Here is a 23,628-nt window from a genome sequence, read left to right on the forward strand (position 1 = left end):
CCTAATAATTTCTGTTCGTTTCAAGTTTTAATGTTACTCCTTACTTTCAGTTGAAGAAACTTGTTTTTTATTTAATATCTGATCGTTTTTTTAAATAACGGCAGGGAATATAGTTCCACCTCCACGGAATAATCCCCCTCTCCACGGAAATATCTTCATGACAATTCGATCCTGGTGACGTTAACAAACGTCACCAAAATTAACGTCCTTTCCTGTGACGTTAACGAAGGATTTACTTTTATATCAGTAACCGAAACACTATGTAAACGAAATTGTAATTTGAAAGGAGCAACTTCTAATATAAGGTTTGATATCTATCTCCTTAAATAAAGCACAAACAATACGGCTTTATTTAGCTACAGTAATTTGAATTTAAATAGCTTAAAAAAACGTATTGAAAGTTTAAAAAAACGTGTTAGAGCTTTTTTTTTATAAGGATGATGGTAAGCTAATTAATTTCACGATATGTGGATAGAAGCTGAAAAGACGTTTTTTGGTATCGGTGACGTCATGCGAAATGGTATAAGATGATGAATAAATCAAAACAGCTAAAGCAAAAGCAATGGAAAAAATATCTGAGAATGACATAAGTATGGACAACAAAACATGCGGTTAGAAAATAGGCGATCACATCGAATTGTAAATGAAATCCGTGATTAGAAGACAAGTGACAGCAAGAATAACAACGAATTCAAGGAGAATGTAAATCTTACAAAATGGATGATTTTTCCATATGTTAACACGAAAGAAAAATTTAATTCAGGCCATAATTCTTAATTCTATTAAAATCGCTGATTTGACACCTAGTGACTTGAAACTAATAATCAAACGGTGATAGGATTATGCTACATTAAAGAATTATGCTAATGCGTAATAGACCATGCCTGCTTGTTATTGAGCCATATACAAACGTATTTAAATTGAAAGTATAACCACTACATAAAAGCTGGAAAAGAAGTTCTTTTTTTTAACTATGAATCTTTTTATTCTTTTTTAATGAATCCCAACAGCTAAAACAAAAGTATGAAAAAATATCCAAAATAATGAAGAACGAAAATCAAGCGCAACAAGATCTCTGATTAAAGGTAATGTGGTAACAAGCATCACACTGAATAACAAATGAAAATAATGGAAGAGAAATTCGACGTAGGAAATTGGCGACAGGGATGATCAGATCGAATCGTAAACAATATCTGCGGTTAGAAGAGAAGCAACAATGAGATCACAACAAATCCGAGGAGAATACCCATCCTATATATTGGAGAATTCTTTTATGCATTAACAGGGATTAGGAATTGAATTAACACTAAAATCGCTTACTTCAATTAAAAGTGCTGATATGACACCTCATGGCTCAAGACTAATGAATAAAGCGATTGCTATGCTAGGGCATAACTAGAAAACCAAATATGTACGAGCCTACCACGTGGCGAGTGTCTTTATATGAGTAGACTAAAAATATAATTCATATTCCTTAAGACCCTAAACCCTTTATATCCCTCATAAATATAAAATTTTGCTGAAAACTCTTGGAATATTTTATCAGTTTCTTAATATTAGCTTAAAAAATCCAAATTCAAAAAAAAAAAAATCCCTAAGACTCTTTAAATATTCGAATATTTTATTAGTCTAGTACGTTAATCTTAGAAAAATTAAACAAGATTCAACTTAGCCAAGTATAAAATACTACTTGTTTCGCAGCAAGGATTTCCTGTTTTTGTATCGTTGATTTTATGTGACAATTAAAAAACTGCCTGTAGGATGACCCAGAAAAAACACAAATTTACAATTATTAATAATCACAGCTCTTTCAAAAAAGAAGTTTTTTAACCATCAAACATAACAAGATCGAGCAGACGACCCGAAAAACGAAAATTCAAAATAGCTGAGTATCAACAACCTAGATAACCAAGACTCATCCGAGTAGCTATAGCAAAGGGTATTAAAAAAATGTTTTTAGCAGTGAAATTTCAAAATAAAGAAGAAAGATTTGTACTAGCAGCTAAAGCAATGGGCATTGAAAAAGTGTCTGAAATTATGAAAATCCAAATAGAAGTTTTCCAACAACGAGTATCCTAATGAATTAGAAACAATATTCAAAAACAAAGATACTTGGGTCAAAAGACAAGTGACACCGAGGCAAAGAGATAATTTTCTCTAAGCGGAAATTAAGCCAATGCCTAAAATTTCCAAAAAAACTACGGTATTGGATATCAAATGAGTACGTTTTAGCACCCAACTTCACTAAGTCTCTATTCAACTATACTTATTCTAATTGCTCTACTAAAACATGTTATCGCATACAAACAAAAATTTATGAAAAAGCTGATGACTAATCACTATATTTTTTTTGTCATTTTGCCTAGATATTTCATTTATAGAGATAGTCAATTTTGGTTTCTGAACGGCTCACATGTTTTTGGGCACACTGATGAGAATGCAGAATAGTGTAAAAATTCTTTACAAGGCAGTAAGGAAAGCTAGTACCCAGGACAAATACCATGAAAATATGGCACGAGACAAAGACACTGTGTTGCCTAGAAGTCAGAGGTGAAAATTTGAGGAGTGACAGTATGGTTTAGTTTCCCTCTTAGATTCTAAAAAGTTTCTTTATTCCCATCTCATCTAAATAGGGCCTTTTTTGGCAGTGTCTTTGAAAAAGAAAAAAAATGCCTCCTTTCTATATTTCCAAAAGAATATTTTGTCCCTCTCTTGCTATATTTTTTTAATCAACACAACTGCTAGAATTGCTTGAATTGTGGTAAAACAGTCAAAGATTAATCGTAAATGCGTCTGTTTCCACAGATGCTATTCATAATCAGTTCACTCCTTTTTTGAACCATGCATAAATCCTATTTTACAAAATATTGTTCAACGTTTTGAACTCTTACAATTTTTAAACAGTACCAAATAAGGAATAATTTAACTGATAATTTGGAGAAGGAAGTTGTATTCCTCAAATAGATAAAAAAGAATAACGTAACTTGAATTTTTAAGTCTTTTTAGCATAAACTTTACTAGAAATTGCAAAAGAAATTCAGTCTGGATTCTTGAGCCAGCTGCAAGGAACGTGCAAGTAACACATTGTAGCTTGACAAAGATGAAAAGGGTCAATTAGAAGCAAAAATGGGAATAATAAAGCCCAATCTTTTTTATTTGCTTTCTTGGCGAATATATGAGTTTTCTTGCTGATGGAAATTCCAAGTTTTTTTATGCAAGAATATATGGAATGGGCATAACGTAAACTTGTTAATATAGACACCCTTTATGTGGAAATTGAAAAAAAGAAAAAAAAACAATTGATTTTTTTTTAATAAAAAAAAAATCTTCACCAAAAGTGAAAGCGAAGTTAACTCGTCCAATGTGTGAGGAAGAATACTGCTCTTCTCAGTCCCCACTCTTTTAGCAAAAATGTAGCGAATATTAGTCCAGAATATTTTACAGTGCGGCAAATAAATGCAGTTGTAAATTACAATGTAGAGGTTTCAACTTATTACCCTTAGTTCTTCTTGGTGTATTGCTCACCCTTTTGAAAACCCGGATCAATCAACCAATCATCAATCAGTCAATCATTTCATTAATGCTAAAACACTATTGCAAACGTAAAAAAGTTATTCAGCCTAAGAAACTTTGCTTTTTACGGACCATACAACACAATAATAGAGCACTAAATATATATACAGCAATGAAATACTATATTCTATATTGAAATACTAATACTTCTTTATGTAGTTCTTTTTGCAGACTTACTTTACCCAAACGATCATCTACAGCACCCCAGAGGTCTCCTGTTTATCAATTAATTCTATTATGGAACTCCATCCCTCCGGATGTCCCTCTATTTCATTCTGCAAAGGCAGTTTTTCGTCGGGTCTTTCCATTTTAGTAATTTTTCTCTCTCTCTCTCCTTTGTTTTTATTTTTCCTGTTTTCTCTTTTCCTATTGTTTCTCCTATTTTGGAGTTCTTTCCTAACTAATATATCTCTCTCTTATTTTTTTTTTAAATTGTTTTCAGCAATCTTCTTAACTTCTTAAGTCCTTGTTTATTTGTCTTTTTTTTCTGATGTTCTAATGTCAACTTTTGTCTTTCGTGTTTCTCTACTTTCTTGGTTTCTACTCATTTCTATTATTATAATTACTACCAGGTTGTTTTTTTTTCTACTGTATGCTAGTGTTCATTCTTCCTCATCTTCATTTCATATGTACGGTTTGATTTAGGGTATTATTTATGGTTCTATACAGCAATAAAAAATTTACTGTCATCAGCAAAAAGAACAGGTTGAACATAGGAATGAAGACCATCAACAAGATCATTAATGTAAATTAGAAACAAAAGTGGTTCAAGCACAGAGCCATGTGGGAAACCTCATGGCAAAATAGGCAAATAGGCAAAATAGGCAAAATAGGCAAAATGGCAAAATAATCAATGTAGGCAAAATAGAGGATGAAGTACCATTAACCGAAACATACCAAGATCTCCTTGACAGATAAGACCTTAACCATTCTAGTAGGACTCCATGTACTCCAAATAAAAACAGTTTTGACAAAAGAACAGAATGGTCAAACATATCAAAGGCCTTTCAAAAGTCAAGAAACAGACCCAAAACACACAAGCCCTTGTCCAGATTAACACGCAAAAACCCTGTTGTATCTGAAAGTACATACAAGCAAGAGAAAGAGGGACGAAAACCATACTGATGGTTAGTTATGAGAGAATTTCCAGCAGTCATATTAATACTAAATAAAAATGACGAGAGTCTACGATACACTATTTTTCAAACAACCTTAGAGATGACAGAAAGAAGAGAAATAGGTCTGTAGTTTGAAATTAGAGATAAATCCTCTTTTTTATGCAACGGTACAACAGTAGCAACTTTAAATACATGAGGAAAAACACCAGAAGAAAGAGAGAGGTTAATTATGTGTGAGATGGGGTAAGAAACAAACTGACTAATTTTTGAAGGACATTATTACTCAGACCAAACTATCAACTGAAAGACTTCTTGGGAGTTGAGAAATAATACTATAAATCTCAGTAGCACTGCATAGGGAAAGGAAAAAAACTTTTCTACCAAGGGAAAACAACTTACTCTACTCTGAGGTGGAATGAGAGCTGAAAGCAGCGTGGTTAAATACAAATTAAAGGCACTTGCTAAGGATTTTTTGTCCACAATAGAGCCATCAGCTTTCCTAAAAAGATACGGGGAAGACTATTTGAGTTTCTTGCAGGAAAGAGCTTCATTGACTACACTCCAAACCTTGCACAAATTCCCCTTACACTCATTAATTCAACGCAAAAAATACAGCTTTTTGATGCACGAACAGAAGAAGTGAGCACATTTTTGTAATGTTTATACTTCAAAAGATCATCCTGTGTCTTACTTGTGTATGCAGCCTTGAACGAAGACGCCTTCATATGTGTTGCATTGATCATACCTCTAGATATCCATGGGCATTTGGGTGTAGAATTCCTTGGCCTCTTTCTAAGAGGAAAATGCTTATCTAACAGAGTTCCCATACGACACAAAAATAATCTAGTTGTACATTCAACATCATTGTTACTCTGAAGACTGTGTGTTAAGTTACAAATTTCTTTATCTGTAGAAGTTCTGAAAGAAGACTCGCCTTTCTTATCCACAGTAATCTCTATTTTAGGCAAAAATAGTGATAGATAAATAGGGAAGTGATCAGAAAGATCAGTGAAAACAACACCAGAAGGAACTTCAAATTAGGAAAATGAGAAATGAAAATATTATCTATTAAAGTGGCAGAATTTCTTGGAGGGTCAACACCAGAAGGAAAAACATTGAAGGAAGTAGCCCAGAAGAAAAAAGTACATCAAAAAGATGGCCACATTCATTACTTGATCCAACATTTAACATATTACAATTATTATAAACATAGTTTCTTTTGATTTAATTTAATATCCCCCTAAAAATTCTCTGAAAGTTTGAATGTGATATCCTTAGCTGTTTCTCCGATATTGCAGATACGCGCTTTTGACATCCCGCATTCACAGATTGACTTATGATTTAGTTTAATAAGGTCCTCAACAGTCCCGTTGAGGGACTGTTGTGGAGAGGGATCAATATCCCCTTCAATATTCCCTGAATTTTTTAATTTAGTTACTTTGCCTGTGATATTGCAGATGCAACCTACTGACAAGCTGTATATATGTGTAGTGTCTCCTGATTTAGCTCAGCATCACCCTTGGCCTTCTCTAAAAATTTCAATTTAATACACTAAGCTATTTCTAAGATTTAGCTGATGCACGACTTTGACAACTTGGATGCCCAAAGTATCTTTATATTTAGGTCACCATCATCTTCGTCATGCCCTGAAAGTTATTACTTTGTATTCTCAGTCGTTTCTGAGATACAGTTGTTTTTATTTGGTTCAACATTTCCCTCAAGATTCCCTGAAAGTTTCAGCTGAATAACCTTAACTGTTCTTGAGATATTGCATAATCCTTCCTTTTCTATTGTGAAACATACGTATAAACACTTGCCAATTTGTATTATTTATGTTCCTTATCCATCACTTGTAGGGGCCATTTGATCCTCAGAGGCATATTTGTTGGGGCCTTCAACTATTTGAAATACAACGGGTATCACAAAATGTTTACCGAATTTTTTTAAGGTTACGGGGGGACCGGTTAACAAAAAAGAGCAAGGAAGGGGGACTGCGAGCTCTCCATCCACTTTGGACTCTTAAGAAGGTCACTGAAACTCCCAGTTTTTGAGCAATGAATCTCCTTTTCAATTTCTCCAACCATTTCTTTCGTATGAAATTGCTCTGAGAAAAATAAAAAAATAAATAAACAGATAATACACTGAAGACTCATATCTCTTAACTGCAGTTAATGCTAGAGCATTGCCAATGAACGCATAAACAACAGAAACACTCCAATAATCACCCTACTGATCACCCTAATTATCAAGACTAGTGAAAGATCTAGAGAGCATATCTAGATAAAACGTAGAAAGTAAAGTGACTGAAAGTTCAATCTTTTCGCTCGTGCTCAAATTATACTCATGCCTTTTGAAGGCTAAGGGGCCTTAACATTGCTCATGTTTGTGGTAATTTCTGGTCTTTTTAAGCTTGACTGAATTAGTCATAGTAATTACTGACCGTTTTGGACATTGTTTTTTCATTGGTAGTGATTTCTGTTAGTTTCACGCTTGAATATTTATTTGACTGTATTTCTGATTATTTTTGGCTTAGTGTAGCTCTTCACCTTTCTTTGAAAAGCTAAAAACGGATTTTTTAAGTTCTGTTTTTTAACGGATATTGTTTTTCTATCGATTAATAAAGCAATCTTAACATTTTTTTTTGTTTTTCTTCTTGAGAATCAAGATTTCGGCTTAAGGAATACAACAGCCCTATCAATTTCCCCTGAAAGTTTCAACTTAATACCTTAGCCATTCCTGAAGCATTGCAGATATGAATTTTTGACAACCTAAATATGTATAGTGTCTTGTATTAAAAACTATAAAAAAGAAAATTAAATGCATAAATTAAATAAAACTGATATGAGCTCGTGATTAGTCTTAAGACAAAAAATTTGATAATGTAGATTATTTAGGTTCTACTCCTTGAAATATCTTGTTTATCCATTTGTTTTTTTTTGTTTTTTTTACTGTAACCACTTGCAATCGATTTTGAGTTGCGGACCCCTCAAGTTTGATCCCCGTTAACTTAATTACATGTGGTTTGAAAACAAGATGGTTTAGATTTCAGGCCAGCGTTTCAATTATAACGCTTTGTATCAAGTGGAAATATTACTAAACTTGGATGAAATTGTTGTTGTTCATTACCAGTTAAAATATGTCCTATGGTTAAGAAAGTTCTATCAAAAGATCTGAAAGTATTTTTGAAATATGGGGCAACAGCGCAATAAAAGTGGACTTGGTATGATTAAGGCATGCAAGGGTAGAAAAAGTTCAAACAAATTTACGTGAAACGTGGAAGATCACCTTCCACGATGCTTATTTAGGTTGTAGAAAATGCGTATCTGAAATGCTTCTAGAGTGGCTAAGGGGTATTAAGTTGAAACGAAGGCTACCGTTTTGTAGCTAATTTACCGTCACCAATTACGTTGCAAACTAATTTGAACAATATTGGAACTCATAACAGAGAAAGAATAGTTACTATGAGAATTTTAATTTGGAGCCGACCAAAATCATCAAGGAATGAACATAGCAAGTTTTCTTTAGCATTAGAAGCTTACAAAATATTTTTGAGTAGGTCTAGGTGTTTTCAGCTGGAATTAGTGCCTTAATCAGTGTTTTGATGCGGAATAGGTTGGATTTGATCCTTCAATATTTGAAAACAAAACATCGCTTTCTGCTCATTTTTAAAACTGCCATTAGGCTTATTTGCCTAATCGGTAATTAATAAATTTGCCTTAAGATCTGACTCAAGTTTACATCTGAAATGCCTGAATAACATAGTCTAACATTTGAGTCCTATAAAACTTTAATTTGTTTTAATAGTATCAAACTAACAAAATTAATACTAATTCGACTAATCACTTCGCCGGATTCAAGTGCAAAATATCTTACTTTGAATTAAAGTTTTCCAGATCTAAAACCTGGCATATCTGAATAACTTGCTCGACTCTCTTTAGTTCGCTGCTTTGAATCCAATTTAACTGATATTAATTCATTTAAATCTGGCCTGAGAGATTTTCGAAGATGACAAACTGCTATATTATTTGAAAATAACTTTGAGTTCCTTAGTATTTCTGAAATGCTTTTAAGATTATTAGTTGCATCTGCTTCTTTGAAGTCTTTTATTTATTCATTGAAGTACTTTAATAAAAATGTAATTTGAGCTAAAAAGTAGTTCACAAGTTTGGTTTGTAGAATGCTTCGAAGTTTACAGTTATATTATTTTGAAAATGATGTCAACATTTTTAAACAGTTCGCGGTAACTAACTGTAAGTAAGGACTGACTCAGACCAATAGTAAACAAAACTACAAAAACAGGAATTTTCATACAAACTAATATCGATTCGTGATAAGGAACTGTAAGTAAGGAGCGATCCGGCTCAATTTTGACACAAATAGATAAGTCAAAAGAATCGGATTTTTATGCTGATTTTAAATATATGAGAATAAAATATATTAAAATAATAAAGAAAATTAAAAAAAGCCGCTTCGTCGATTTGTCACCTTCCCTTTCTCAAAAATAGGCCAAAATTGCTTTTCTCTGATCAATTTGAAATTTCCATCTACAGACTGGATAAAGGGGACCTAAAAAAAGAGGACTGTATTAACTTTATGAAGCTCCATGTAATACAAGCCGTTTTAGTAAAGCACAAACATCACTCTGGCCTTTAGAGAGTCTAGGGGGGGGGGTAGTAGCATTGAAAACTTTAGGTAATTTCAGTGAATTTTCAGCTTGAATTGATTATTCATTTTATGTCTGCTTGGCTCAGGTTTTACTTCAGGTTTTACTTACTTTTTCATTCATAGTAATTTTGGTTCTTTCTAAATTTGACTTCTTATCTGACTTTATTTCAGCTTATATTAGGTTTTCACATCATTCTTTACGTTCCTTTGAAAATATTTCTTTTTTTAAATTCTTTTTAAAAACTAATCACAATAAAGGCTCCCTATAAAACAACAACAAAAAAAAAAACAAAACAAAACAGAACGACTTTAATTTGCATTCTGTTTAGCTTGAAAATATGGAGGTAAATTTGTTTTGCAAATGAAGCGAAACTTCTATGAATAAAAACATCTCTAATTTAAAAGTATTCTAATCGTTTCGAAAATAAAAATTCAAGCTTTATTCTCATTTATTCTTTAGACTTCTGGATCAACCTTTTAAATTGTGTTATTTTTAAAACTGTGTTGCCTTGTTAGAAATAGCTCGCTTAAAGTATATACAATCATATATATATATATATATATATATATATATATATATATATATATATATATATATATATATATATATATATATGCATATATATATATATATATATATATATATATATATATATATATATATATATATATATATTCAATGAAGATATGCAAAAAAGATGTTTGCAGAATACCGAGGACGGGGTTACCAATGTTGGAGATAACCTGCACCCTGCTCTTCCACTACTGGTCTCTATATTGCTTAGTACAACAGATTAGGGATCAAAATATTACCCCTTTGAAACAAAAACATTTTTATTATAATTTTATTTTTAGTATCATTAGCATACACGAATGAGGGAGGCTCTGAATTGGAAGCAACAAGAGATTATTTTACTGGACCAAGCTTTGATATTTCTTTACCAACAATCTCTACAGTTGCTGCAGGACAAACAGCTTATCTGCAGTGCAAAGTTAGACTACAAGGCGACCGAAAGGTGACATTTAATTTTTTAAACTTCCAAGTTTTAAATAGGAGTCTAGCCCATTTTTTTATTTCATTTTGCCAGTATCAAAGCATATTTTTATTTTCCTAGGAATATTTACCAGACGAATTAAACCACACATACCGATGAATGGTGCTCCTTATTCTAAAAGAAAAGGCTAAATTAGTATCAAAACACAAATACATCATTAAGCATAATGATGAGAATTTATGTTTTAGAAATAACATGGTTTTCCTTTCATTTAAACAACGGCAGAAAATATGTTAAACCCGTTTGAAATATTAACCAGGTAGTCTTTCCATTTCCCCATTTATGGGGGGGATTGCTCCCCTCCCCCATATATGGGGTTAATTCTTCCTATTTCAAATTTATGTTGATTTTGCGTGGTAATAGCTTTCACTGAGTGGCTTAAAAATTAATAAATTTTGCATATTAAGAATCGGCATTTGTTATAGATTTTGTTGTTGCATATATTGTAATCGAAACATCGTTTCTTTCAAATGTCGGCTTCTGTTGACTCTATTGGGCTGCTTGGTCAAATGCTATCTTGAATTTGAAGGAGGGCTACTAAATTCAACTCTCTGTTTTACACTCAAGTTTAATATTCGTAAATAGTGCTTCAGCACTGACAATCATCCTTGAAAAAATGCCCCGCTAAAGGATGGGCCTGAAATATAGAAAATTAATTATAGGTCATTGTTTCCACGGTCTTAAGCCAAGCTTTTTGAGCAAATATTTTTATAGGGATGTTTCCCACGGATACCAGTAATGAAGCAACACCCCCAAGAAACAAGAACGCATTAAGCAATGTATATAAATATAAAAATAAGGAATGTTCCCATTTAAATTCTGGTAGTACTTGAGCATGGTATTTTAGTATATCAGTGTTTACACAATTTAGGGCCTGATATTTTTAATGATTTTTTTTTTTAAGCTTGGGTTCTTCTTATCATTATTATGACACGCGAAATTCAAATAATCTTGTTCATGAGTTTCAGAATACTTCCCAGTCAGCTCATGTCATCAGACAGTTCGTGGTAACGAACTGTAGTTAGGAGCGACCCGGCTCAATAGTAACCAAAACTCCAAAAAATCGGAAATTTGATACCAATAGTTAGATCAAAAGAATTGTATTTTCATGCTGGTTTTAAATATATAAGTTTCATCAAATTTAGTCTTACCCATCAAAAGTTACGAACCTGAGAAAATTTGCCTAATTTTGGAAAATAGGGGGAAACACCCCCTAAAAGTCGTAGAACGAAAATCACACCATCAAATCCAGCGTATCAGAGAACCCTACAGTAGAAGTTTCCTATCTACAAAAATGAGGAATTTTGTATTTTTTGCCAGAAGACAGATCAGGGATGCGTGTTTATTTGTTTATTTTTCTGTTTTTGGGTGATTGTATCGACCCAGTGGTCCTAGAATGTTGCGAGAGGGCTCATTCTAACGGAAATGATAAGTTCTAGTGCCCGTTTTAAGTGACTGAAAAAATTGGAGGGCACCTAGGCCCCCTCCCACCCTAATTTTTTCCCAAAGTCACTGGATCAAAATTCTGAGATGGTCATTTTATTCAGCATAGTCGAAAAACCTTATAACTGTGTCTTTGGGGAAGACTTGCTCCCCCACAGTCCTCGTGAGAGGGGCTACAAGTTACAAACTTTGGCCAGTGCTTACATATAGTAATGGTTATTGGGAAGCGTACAGACGTTTTCAGGGGGATTTTTTTTTGTTTGGTGGGGTGGGGGTTTGAGGGGAGGGTGTTATGTGGAGGGAACTTTACACGGAGGAATTTTTCATGGGGGAAGAAAATTTCCATGAAGGGGGCGCTGGATTTATGAGGGGTTCACCTCCTCCTAAATCCTCGCTCTTTACGCTTAAGTATTTTTAGTAATTTAAACTATTTATTCTACAACCTTTGTGATTCAGGGGTCATTCTCAAGGAATTGGGACAAAATTTAAGCTTTAGCATAAAGAGCGAGGTACTGACGAGGGGGCGAACCCCCTCGTGTACGTAATAAAAATATACAATTATAGAATTTCGTTACGCAAGTTAATTCGTAAGTTACGTATATTTATTACTAATTACTATTACTAATTATTATTTATTACTATTTTACTAATAAAAACGTTCGTAAGAAATTAAAAGTTCTAGTTGCCTTTTAAGTAACCAAAAAATTGGAGGGCAACTAGAGCTTTTCCCCAACTCCTTTTTTTTCAAAATCATTCGATCAAAGCTATGAGAAAGTCATTTAGCCAAAAAAATAAATACACAAATTTTATTTTAATTATTCTTCTAAGGAGAGCCAAAATCAAATCATGCATAAATTCAAAAACGTCCAGAAGTTAAATAAAAAACACAAGTTTTTTAACTGAAAGTAAGGAGCGACATTAAAACTTAAAACGAACAGAAATTACTCCGTATATGAAAGGGGCTGTTCCCTCCTCAACGCCCCGCTCTTTACGCTAAAGTTTTTTACTGTTTAAAAAGTAGAGTTGAGAGAAAGAGTCAAACTTTAGCGTAAAGAGCGGGGCGTTGAGGAGGGAACAACCCCTTTCATATACGGATTAATTTCTGTTCGTTTAAGTATTGTTTTGAATAAAATTACCTACCTATCTACCTATAAAAGCAATTTCTTCAATTAGAGAGGCGTAATCATCACTGACACCAATATTATGGGCGTATTCCGAACACACATCCGGAAATCAAGGGAGATTAGAGACTAATTTCTGCCCCCTTCAAATCTACTTCTATATATATTAGAGGCTCATAGGTTAGGAGTCAGGATATTGAGACATAAAAGCGCACTTTTTGAGGCTTCAAGCACACTCCTTTCAACTGTGCAAAAGTCCACCGACCCTCCTCCATGATGGCTATTGTGCAACTGTGCAGCTCTGCACATATTTTATCAAGGCTCAAACGACTAAGACTAGTTAAAAATGAAGCTTTAAAATAAGTGTGTACATTAAACTTTTTTTTACATGCCCTATGTGCATCCTAATGAATGAGTGCGTCACAGTGCAGCATTATTGCCTACGAAGCTGGAAAGCTTCTTACATAGTTTGTTTCATAACTTTAAATTGATTGAAAATATTAGAGTCGTTACTCGGTAGCTTTTTGGCATCTTTAGGGCTAGAATTGTTGTTTTCTATCACAAAATGGCTTAAAGCGCCATCTTACTGTGGCACGATTTCTTTTGCTACTTAAAAAGTCTGTAGAACTTTCATATTAACTTTCTAATTAGTCTTCTCTTGTTATCCTAGGACCTTTATCTCAATCACACCAGGGGGAAAAAGAATGAGTCAACGACTACACAGACATCCGTGATCTTCCTTCTCCAGAAAAAAATACGAAGCTTCACATTTTTGTAGTTAGAGGGTTGCAACCTACATAATATTGTTCTCTAATATGGTGAATTCGATGCTACAACTTTTATCAAGATCACTTGACTTTATGGATGTGGTTCACACCATTTTCAATAATAGGTTCGAAACTTCTCACGCTCGAAACTTTTTCTGGCTAACTTTAAATTTATCAAAGCTTATAAATCGGAATTACAATAGAGAAACCGAATCTTTAAATTCTGTATATTGTCAGCAAAACTACCTTTTAAAGAATTGTGGTTACAATTAGCCCAAATTACTCCTTGCCCGTTGTTTGTAACAGCTAACTAATAAACACCTAAAAAAATGAACATAAGACCAAATATTTCCATTTAGACGTTGATATGAAAAAATTTCGCGAAACACTTGCCTTCCCACTCATAAGATTTTCTCTGACAATGCCAACGATGGTTTTCCCACTCTACGTTTTGTGACGGTAAGTATAAGAGTGTAATGTTTTATGCTTCAAAGAAAACATTATTTTACTATAAAAGGGAAGCTAGCACCCCGCAGGACCCATAGTTTGACTCTTTCTCTCAACTCTTCTTTTTAAAACAGTAAAAAACTTTAGCGTAAAGAGCGGGGCGTTGATGAGGAAGCAGCCCCTTTTATATACGAAGTAATTTCTGTTCGTTTTCTCAACTCTTTTGACTCTTTCTCTCAATTCTTCTTTTTAAAACAGTAAAAAATTTTAGCGTAAAGAGCGGGGCGTTGATGAGGTAGCAGCCACTTTCATATACGAAGTAATTTCTGTGCGTTTTAAGTTTTAATGTCGCTCCTTACTTCCAGTTAAAAAAGCTTGATTTTTTTTTATTTAATTTCTGAACGTTTTTGAATCAATGCATGTTTTGATTTTGGCTCTCCGCAGAGGAATAATCAAAACGAAATTTGCATATTTTTTTTTTTTTTTTTGGCTAAATAGCTTTCTCATAATTTTGAATCGAATGATTTTGAGAAAAAAAGAGCGGGGGACGAAGCGTAGTTGCCCTCCGATTTTTTGGTTAATTAAAAAGGCAACTAGAACTTTTAATTTTTTACGAATATTTTTATTGGTAAAAGATTTACGTAACTTATAAATTAGCTTACATAAAGAACTTTTGTATTCTCATGTTTTTATTACATATATGAGGGGATTCGCCCCATCGTCAGTACCTCGCTCTTTACACTAAAGCTTAAATTTTATCCCAATTCATTAAGAATGACCCCTGAATCACAAAAGCCGTAGAATAAATAGTTGAAAGTACTAAAAATACTATAGCGTAAAGAGCGAGGTATTAGAAGGAGGTGAGCCCCTCATATGGGTAATAATTTCTGTTTGTTTTAAGTTTTATTGCTGTTCCTTACTTCCAGCTGAAAAAGCTTTTTCACATTTATTTTTTAATTGTTTTTTTTTTTAAATAATGCTAGTAAATCCTGCTCTCCCTTCATGGAAATTTTCTTTTCCCATGACAAATTCTCGATGGAAAGTTCCCCCAGCATATCCCTCTCTTCTCAACCCCTCCCCCCAACCAAAAAAATCCTCCTGAAAACGCCTGTATACTTCCCAATAACCATTACTATATGTAAGCACAGGTCAAAGTTTGTAACTTGTTGCCCCTCCCACGGGGACTGTGGGGGAGTAATTCGTCCCCAAAGGTTTTTCGACTACACTGAATAAAATGGCAATCTCAGAATTTTGATCCGTTGACTTTGGGAAAATAATTAGCGTGGGAGGGGGCCTAGGTGCCCTCCAATTTTTTGGTCACTTAAAAAGGGCACTAGAACTTTTCATTTCCGTCAGAATGAGCCCTCTTGCAACAATCTAGGACAACTGGGTCGATACGATCACCCCTGGGGAAAAAAAAACAAAAAAACAAATAAACACGCATCCGTGATCTGCCTTGTGGCAAAAAATGCAAAATTCCACATTTTTGTAGTTGGGAGCTCGGAACTTCTACAGTAGGGTTTCTGATACGCTGAATCTGATGGTGTGATTTTCACAAAGATCACTTCACTTTTAGGGGGTATTTCCCCTTTTTCGACAATCCGGAAAATTTTCTCAGGCTCGTAACCTTTAATGAATAAAGCTAAACTTAGTGAAATTGATATATTTGAAATCAGCATACTAAGCTGATTCTTTTTTACCAAAAGAGTTTTCTTGTAACCAACTGAATCTTGTAACCAAAAGAGTTTTGGTTACTATAGAGCCGGGTCATTCTAGATCATGAGATACAATACACGGTATCTATAAAACCCTTTTAAGATATTGTATTTAAAAAGTTGTTTCCTGATTATAATTAATTAAAAAAAACAAAATTTTTTCGAGAAAAGTAAAGAGCGGAGTTGAAACTTAAAACAGACAAAAATTATTACTTCACAGCCTATATAATATATATCAATAAAACTAGTAGAAATAAACCAACTAGTTATGTTTCCCTATGTTTGTAGGATTATAAGAAACTAGCGCTTTACTGAAAACCCAAAGGTCAAGTATAAAAAACAGGAATATTGATTTGGGAGTCAAAAATAAGTATGTGGCCTGACAACAATAAACTTATTTATAAAGCTTTGATAGTCTTACACCAGTTGTGACATCAGTAACTTTCAGTATACAAATAAAATTATTTTAAAACGCAAGCGTAAAATTAAATACTTTTTTAATAACTGCAAAGTAATTAAGCAGCATAAAGAAATAGTGGATTGATTTATCAGGTATTATTTTGATCTTACCAACTACAATATCAATAGTGAGTTATACACAATCTTAAATTGTAATAAGTATGCTTATAAATTGTAATAAATTTTAGTAAATATTACTTAAAATGAAGATCAAATAAGACATAATATTAACTCTGGAAATCCGGTTGGTTCTCGCTATACAACAGTGAATTTCAAGCTATGATACAAATTCTAAAGCCAGTCTATAGTCATAATAATATCGAGATGGTTTTACTTCGAACTTGTCTACGAACTTGTCTTGTCATGACATTTTTTCGAACAGTTAGTGGTTAACGTGGTTAAAACAGTTCGTTTAAAAACCGAAGTGTAGTAAAGAACGACCCGGCTCAATAGCAACCGAAACTCTAAAAAACGGAATTTTTGTAACAATAGTTACATCAAACGAATTGCATTTTAAAGCTGATTTTAAATATATTAGTTTCATTGGGTTTAGATTTATCCATCAAAAGTTACGAGCCTGAGAAAATTTGTCTTATTTTAGAAAATAGAAGGAAACGCCCCTTGAGATTCATTGAATCTTAACGAAAATTACACCATCAGATTCAGCGTATCAGAAAACCCAGCAATAGAAGTTTCAGGCTCCTATCTACAATAAATAAAAAAAAAAACAAGTCTTTTTAACGGGAAGTAAGGAGCGACATTAAAACTTAAAACGAACAGAAATTACTTCGTATATGAAAGGTGCTGCTTCCTCATCAACGCCCCGCTCTTTACGCTAAAGTTTGACTCTCTCTTAACTCTACTTTTTTAAAACAGTAAAAAACTTTAGCGTAAAGAGCGGGGCGTTGATGGGGAAGCAGCACCTTTCATATACGAAATAATTTCTGTTCGTTTTAAGTTTTAATGTCGCTCCTTACTTTCCATTAAAAAAAAACTTGTTTTTTTTTTATTTAACTTCTGAACGTTTTTGAATCAATGCATGTTTTGATTTTGACTCTCCGCAGATGAATAATTAAAATGGAATTTGCATGTTTATTTTTTCTTTTGGCTAAATGGCTTTCTCATAGTTTTGATCGAATGATTTTGAGAAAAAAAGGAGCGGGGGAGGAGGCTTAGTTGCCCTCCGATTTTTTGGCTACTGAAAAAGGAAACTAGAACTTTTAATTTTTGTCGAATGCTTTTATTAGTAAAAGATATACGTAACTTAAAAATTAGCTTACGTAAGGACCTTCTGTATTCTCATGTTTTTATTACGTGTATGAAGGGGTTTACCCCCTCGTCAGTACCTCACTCTTTACACTTAAGCTTAAATATTTCCCAAATTCTTAAGAATGACCCCTGAATCACGAAGGCCGTAGAATAAATAATTGAAATTACTAAAAATAATTTAGCGTAAAGAGCGAGATATTAGGAGGAGGTGAGCCCATCATATGCGTAATAATTTCTGTTCGTTTTAAGTTTTAATGCTTCTACTTACTTTCAGTTGAAAACACCTTTTCATGTTTATTTTTTCATTGTTTTTTTTTTTTTAAATAACACGAGAAAATCCTGCGCTCCCTTCATGAATTTTTTTCCCCCATGACAAATTCCTCCAAGGCGAGTTCCCCTAACATATCCCCTCTTATCAAGCCCTCCCAAGGCCTAAAAATCCCCCCGAAAACGTCTATACACTTCCAAATAACCATTACTATATGTAAGCACTGGTCAAAGTTTGTAACTTGCGGCCCTTCCCACGGGGACTGTGGGGGAGTAAGTTGTCCCCGAAGACATGGTTGTAAGGTTTTTTGACTAGGTTGAATAAAATGGCTATCTCAAAATTTTGATTTGGTGACTTTGGGAAAATAATTAGCGTGGGAGGGGGCCTAGGTGCCCTCTAATTTTATTTGGTCACTTAAAAAGGGCACTAGAACTTTTCATTGCCTTTAGAATGAGCCCTCTCGCAAGATTCTAGGACCACTGGGTCGATACGATCACCCCTGGGAAAAAAAAACAAAAAAAAACAAACAAACAAACAAACAAACAAACACGCATTCGTGATCTGCCTTCTGGCAAAAATACAAAATTCCACAGATAGGTTGTTTGTAGGTAGGAGCAACAGATTTTTGTAGATAGGAACTTGAAACTTCTACAATAGGGTTCTCTGATACGCTGAATCTGATGGTGTGATTTCCGTTAAGATTTTACGACTTTTAGGGGTTGTTTCCCCCCTATTTTCTAAAACAAGGCGAATTTTCTCAGGCTCGATGGGTAATTTGTATTACTCAGGCTCGATGGGTGTTTAGTATTACTGATGGGTAATATTAAACATAATTAAACTTATATATTTAAAATCAGCATTAAAATGCGATTCTTTTGATGTAGCAATTGATATCAAAATTCCATTTTTTAGAGTTTTGGTTACTATTGAGACGGGTCGCTCCTTACTACAGTTCGTTACCACGAACTGTTTGAAAATGTGGAATTTTGAATTTTTTGCCACAAGACAGATCACGGATGCGTGTTTATTTGTTCTGTCTGTTTTTCCCCAGGGGTGGTCATATCGACCTAGTGCTCCTAGAATTTCTTGTGAGGACTCATTCTAACGGAAATTATAAGTTCAAGTGTCCTTTTAAGTTACCGAAAAATTGGAGGGCACCTAGGCCCCCTCCCACGCTAAATTTTTTCCCAAAGTCACCGGATCAAAATTCTGAGATAGCCATTTTATTCAAAATAATCGAGAAACCTAATAACCATGTCTTTGGGGACGACTTACTCCCCCACAGTCCCCGTGGGAGGGGTTGCAAGTTACAAACTTTGACCAGTGTTTACATATAGTAATGGTTATTGGGAAGTGTACAGAAGCTTTCAGGGGTATTTTTTTGGTTGGGGGGGGGGGGTTGAGGGGAGGGGGCTATGCGGGGGGAACTTTCCATGGAGGAATTCGCCATGGGGAAAGAAAATTTCCATGAAGGGGGCGCAGGATTTTTTTTAGCGTTTTTTTTAAAAAACAATGAAAAAATATATATGAAAAAGTTTTTTTTCAACTGAAAGCAAGGAGCAGTATTAAACTTAAAACGAACAGAAATTATTGCGCATACGAGGGATTCACCTCCTCCTAATACCTCGCTCTTTACGCTAATGTAATTTTATTAATTTCAACTATTTATTCTACGGCCTTTGTGATTCAGGGGTCATTCTTAAGGAATTGGGACAAAATTTAAGCTTTATTGTAAAGAGCGAGGCATTGACGAGGGGGTGAACCCTCCATATACGTAATAAAAATATAAGAATATATAATTTCGTTACGAAAGTTAATTCGTAAGTTACGTATATTTTTCACTAATAAAAACTTTCGCAAAAAATCAAAAGTTCTAGTTGCCTTTTTATATAATCAAAAAATGGGAGGGTAACCAGGCCTACTCCCCCGCTCCTTTTTTCTCAAAATCATCCGATCAAAACTGTGAGAAATCCATCTAGCTATAAAACTAAACTAATATACAAATTTCGTTTTAAATATTCATGTGCGGAGAGCCAAAATCAAAACATACATTGATTCAAAAACGTTCTGAAATTAAATATAAAAAAAAACATTTTTTTTAACTGAAAGTATGGAGCGATATTAGTACTTAAAAGGAACAGAAATTACTCCGTATATGAAAGGGGCTGTTCCCTCCTCAACGCTCCCTCTTTACGCTAAATTTTTTACTGCTTTAAAAAGTAGAGTTGAGAGAAAGAGTCAAACTTTAGCGTAAAGAGCGGGGCGTTGAGGAGGGAACAGCCCCTTTTATATACGGAGTAATTTCTGTTCGTTTTAAGTTTAAGAACCAAAACGAGAGCTAGTCTTTCAACTGAGCTATTGTGCAGAAGTAATATCAGATTAAACGAAAAAAAAAATAAATAAAGCAACAATCTTAAACAGATTGTTGCTTTACTTTAAAAGGGATTGATTCTAACAGGGATTGATAATATTTTTGTTCTGTAAATATTTTTGTTCTGTATTTTTGTTCTGTGTCCTTAATTGGTTTGCTTATACTGTACCAAGACTCCTATATTATTTTGTGTTTTCAGTAAAGCGCTAGTTTTCTACAATCCTAGAAGTATAGGGAAACATAAGTAGTTGTTTATTTGTACTAATTTTACTGATATATATTAGATAGGCTGTGAATCAATAATTTTATCTGTTTTAAGTTTCAACTTGCACTTTTTACTTTCCTGGAAAAACTTTTTAATTAATCTATTTCGTTTTTGATTAAGATTTAATGTAGAAACAACGCTGCCATGATGTTTTTTTATTTATACGGAATAATGTATGTTCGTTTTAAGTTTTAATGTCACCCCTTAGATTCAGTTGAAAACTTACTTTTAATATAATTTTTAATTATCGCCGATCTAGTTGAGATAAGACACCTCTAGAAAAACTGCACATAACCTTGAGAGCTACGAAAAACTTTAAGTCTATAGCATAAAGTTTATTATCCATACTTCACAAAACAATAAATATTTTTCAGGAACGTTTGTTTTTCGATGAAAACCTGTTTTTACTCGGCTGAATTCGCCTGAAGAAAACATGATGAAGATAGGGCTTTGTAAATCGCCTACTGACTAGCAGAAACTAGAAGGCTACTGTAACAAAAGAGAGCTGTTTAAAAGCTTATTTGAAAGCTTATATTTATACCTAATCATTTTTATAAATTTGACTTGATAGCACATTCCCAAAGAGTGCACTTTCGGTTATTTCCTCTTTTTTTTTAAATGAAAAAATTACCTTTTTCAATGAAATGACCAAAAAACGGTGTTTTTCAAAATCTAGGTAGGATTAAAAAACTAAGGGGACAAGAACTTCCTTTCCCCTCAATTACGTCCGTTAGAACTAGCACACAGGCTTCATTGTGAAGTGAAGTTTGAAGGTTCAATTCAAAACTGTTGATCATTCTAGCTTAATTATGGGTAGGTTTTTGGTTGAAAAGTTTTTAGCTTTAAATAATTTGTTTTCGCAATAGTCTTTTATTTTGAAGATGAGTAGGGGACTTATGTAACTTACTAAGAGGATCTGGCGGGAGAGTATATGTGACGGGTTCTTGTAAACCTCCAGTTAAAGACTTTGGACCATTTTTGTTGCAATAGTACCGTTTTATGCTTCCAACCTCTTCCACTTAAGAAGTGGCACCAAAAATGTCATATCTACTGTTATATGGTACTTATGAATGGTAAAATTGATAAAAAGCGCGTAAATATGAGTAATAGGTCTAAAATGAGCTTTCTCGGGGTATGCTTTAAAAAATGAGTGCGTCACATTTGCAAAATAGTGGATTATTAGAAGTAATCATAAGAAGGGACATACTATGATTGAAAAAAAAATCCAGGCTAGAGTCTAACGCATGATAATATACTTTGAATCCAGTTCTGTAGTGACTGAACCACGCCTCTAATAATGTAGTTTAATATATTAGTGTGTATAGGACTTCAATTGCGTAGCGTATTAAGGGGGCTAGCTCTAAATGGGTACCTGGAGAAATCTGGGGAAGGTAAGCAGGAAAGGGTGTGCGAAAGCACAGGATGACTGGCCTCAGCCTACCATTACACTTCCTGAATGAAGGGTCTTGAAACAAAGATCAGTATCGCCGGTTTGGACTTTGAGGTTGTAGTGCCATCATACTTACTTACTTTTTACTTTTACTTACTAAGGGGGCGTGGAGGAGGAACATAAGGGTGCTGTTCTTCCAAACCTCCAGTTAAGGATTTTGGACCATAATTATGTCAATGATACTGTTTCATATTTCCAAGGTTTTCTTCTAAAGCAGTGGCACCAAAAGTAAAGTTTTCAATGCTCTATCTCACTTATGAATGGCAGATTTGATAAAAAGTACTTAGATATGAGCAAAAGTTTTCCAGTGAGCCATTGAATTTGCAGATGATGGAATTTATGGGAAGGTAATCTTGCAAAACTCAAGTTAAGGATTTTGGACCATAATTATCACCATGATACCGTTTTATGCTTCCATGATTATACTTCCATGAGCATGAAAATTAAGGTTTTCAATGCTCTATCTCACTTATGAATGGCAGATTTGATAAAAAGTACGTAGATATGAGCAAACGTTTTCAGATGAGCCTTTGAATTTTCAGATTATGGAATTTATGGGAAGGTAATCTTGCGAACCTCCAGTTAAGGATTTTGGGCCATAATTATCACTATGATACCGTTTTATACTTCCATGATTTTTCACAAAAGATGTGGCAACAAAAGTAAAGTTTTTAGTACTGTATCTAACTTACGAATCGTAGATTTGATAACAAGTACGTAGATATGAGCAAAAGTTTTCATTTGAGCCATTAAGCTTGTAGATGAAGGAATTTATGGCAAGAATGTAGATATGAGTAATATTCCTTATATGTACTATCAAAAATCTATCTAAGATGTTCTGGTAGCCCGCTAACCCCACCCCTTGAGAAATAGCATAAAAAGTAAAATATTCTTGCCATATGGCTATCGCAGATGGCGAATTTTTAGAAAGCACATACATATCAGAAGTAGATTTTGAATGAGCCTTTAAGCATTCCTCTATGATATTCTGGTTACCGGCTATGCCAGGGAAATAAAAAGAACAAGAGCTAAGAGCTCATATGGCAAAAGTGATGAGGCAAGAAGAGCTAAGAGCCAAGAGCTCATATGGTATGAGCTGTAACAAAATTCTAAGAATCAATAGATTGATTTAAAAGGAAAATCAGAGGCTTAATGCCGGTCAGGATTTAAAATAAGAGCTCTGAGTCACGATGTCCTTCTAAACATCAAGATTCATTAAGATCCGATCACCCACTCGTAAGTTACAAATACTTAGTTTTTTCTAATTTTTCCTCTCTCTTTAGCCCCCCAGATGGTCGAATCTCGGAAAACGACTTTATCAAGTCAATTTGTGCAGCTCCCTGACATGGCTACCAGTTTTCATCGTCCTAGCACGTCCAGAAGCACCAAACTCACCAAATCACTGATCCCCTCCCCCAAACTCCCCCAAAGAGAGTGAATCCGGTACGGTTACGTCAATCATATATAAAGGACATTTGCTTATTCTATCCACCATGTTTCATCCCGATTCCTCCACTCCAAGTGTTTTCCACGATTTCCACGAAGAGCTCTGAGACATGAATTCCTTCTAAATAACAAATTTCATTAAGATCCGATCACCTATTCGTAAGATAAAAATACCCCAATTTTCACGTTTTCCAAG

At 34.0% G+C, this 23,628-nt stretch overlaps 1 protein-coding gene and 1 long non-coding RNA gene across 2 annotated transcripts in view; one reads left to right on the forward strand and one right to left on the reverse strand.

The window, feature by feature from the left end:
• LOC136032230 (zwei Ig domain protein zig-8-like) overlaps positions 1-23,628 on the forward strand; it is a 196,307-nt gene that overhangs the window by 15,672 nt on the left and 157,007 nt on the right. The window contains exon 2 of the mRNA XM_065712449.1: positions 10,212-10,372. Within this exon, the coding sequence (XP_065568521.1) occupies positions 10,212-10,372 (161 nt within the window). The remainder of the gene's footprint in view (positions 1-10,211; positions 10,373-23,628) is intronic.
• LOC136032231 (uncharacterized) overlaps positions 7,698-23,628 on the reverse strand; it is a 250,742-nt gene continuing 234,811 nt past the window's right edge. Inside the window, exon 4 of the long non-coding RNA XR_010618687.1 lies at positions 7,698-9,257. This is a non-coding gene — a long non-coding RNA (uncharacterized LOC136032231). The remainder of the gene's footprint in view (positions 9,258-23,628) is intronic.

This window comes from Artemia franciscana, chromosome 10, assembly GCF_032884065.1.
Source record: "Artemia franciscana chromosome 10, ASM3288406v1, whole genome shotgun sequence".
Taxonomy (NCBI): domain Eukaryota; kingdom Metazoa; phylum Arthropoda; class Branchiopoda; order Anostraca; family Artemiidae; genus Artemia; species Artemia franciscana.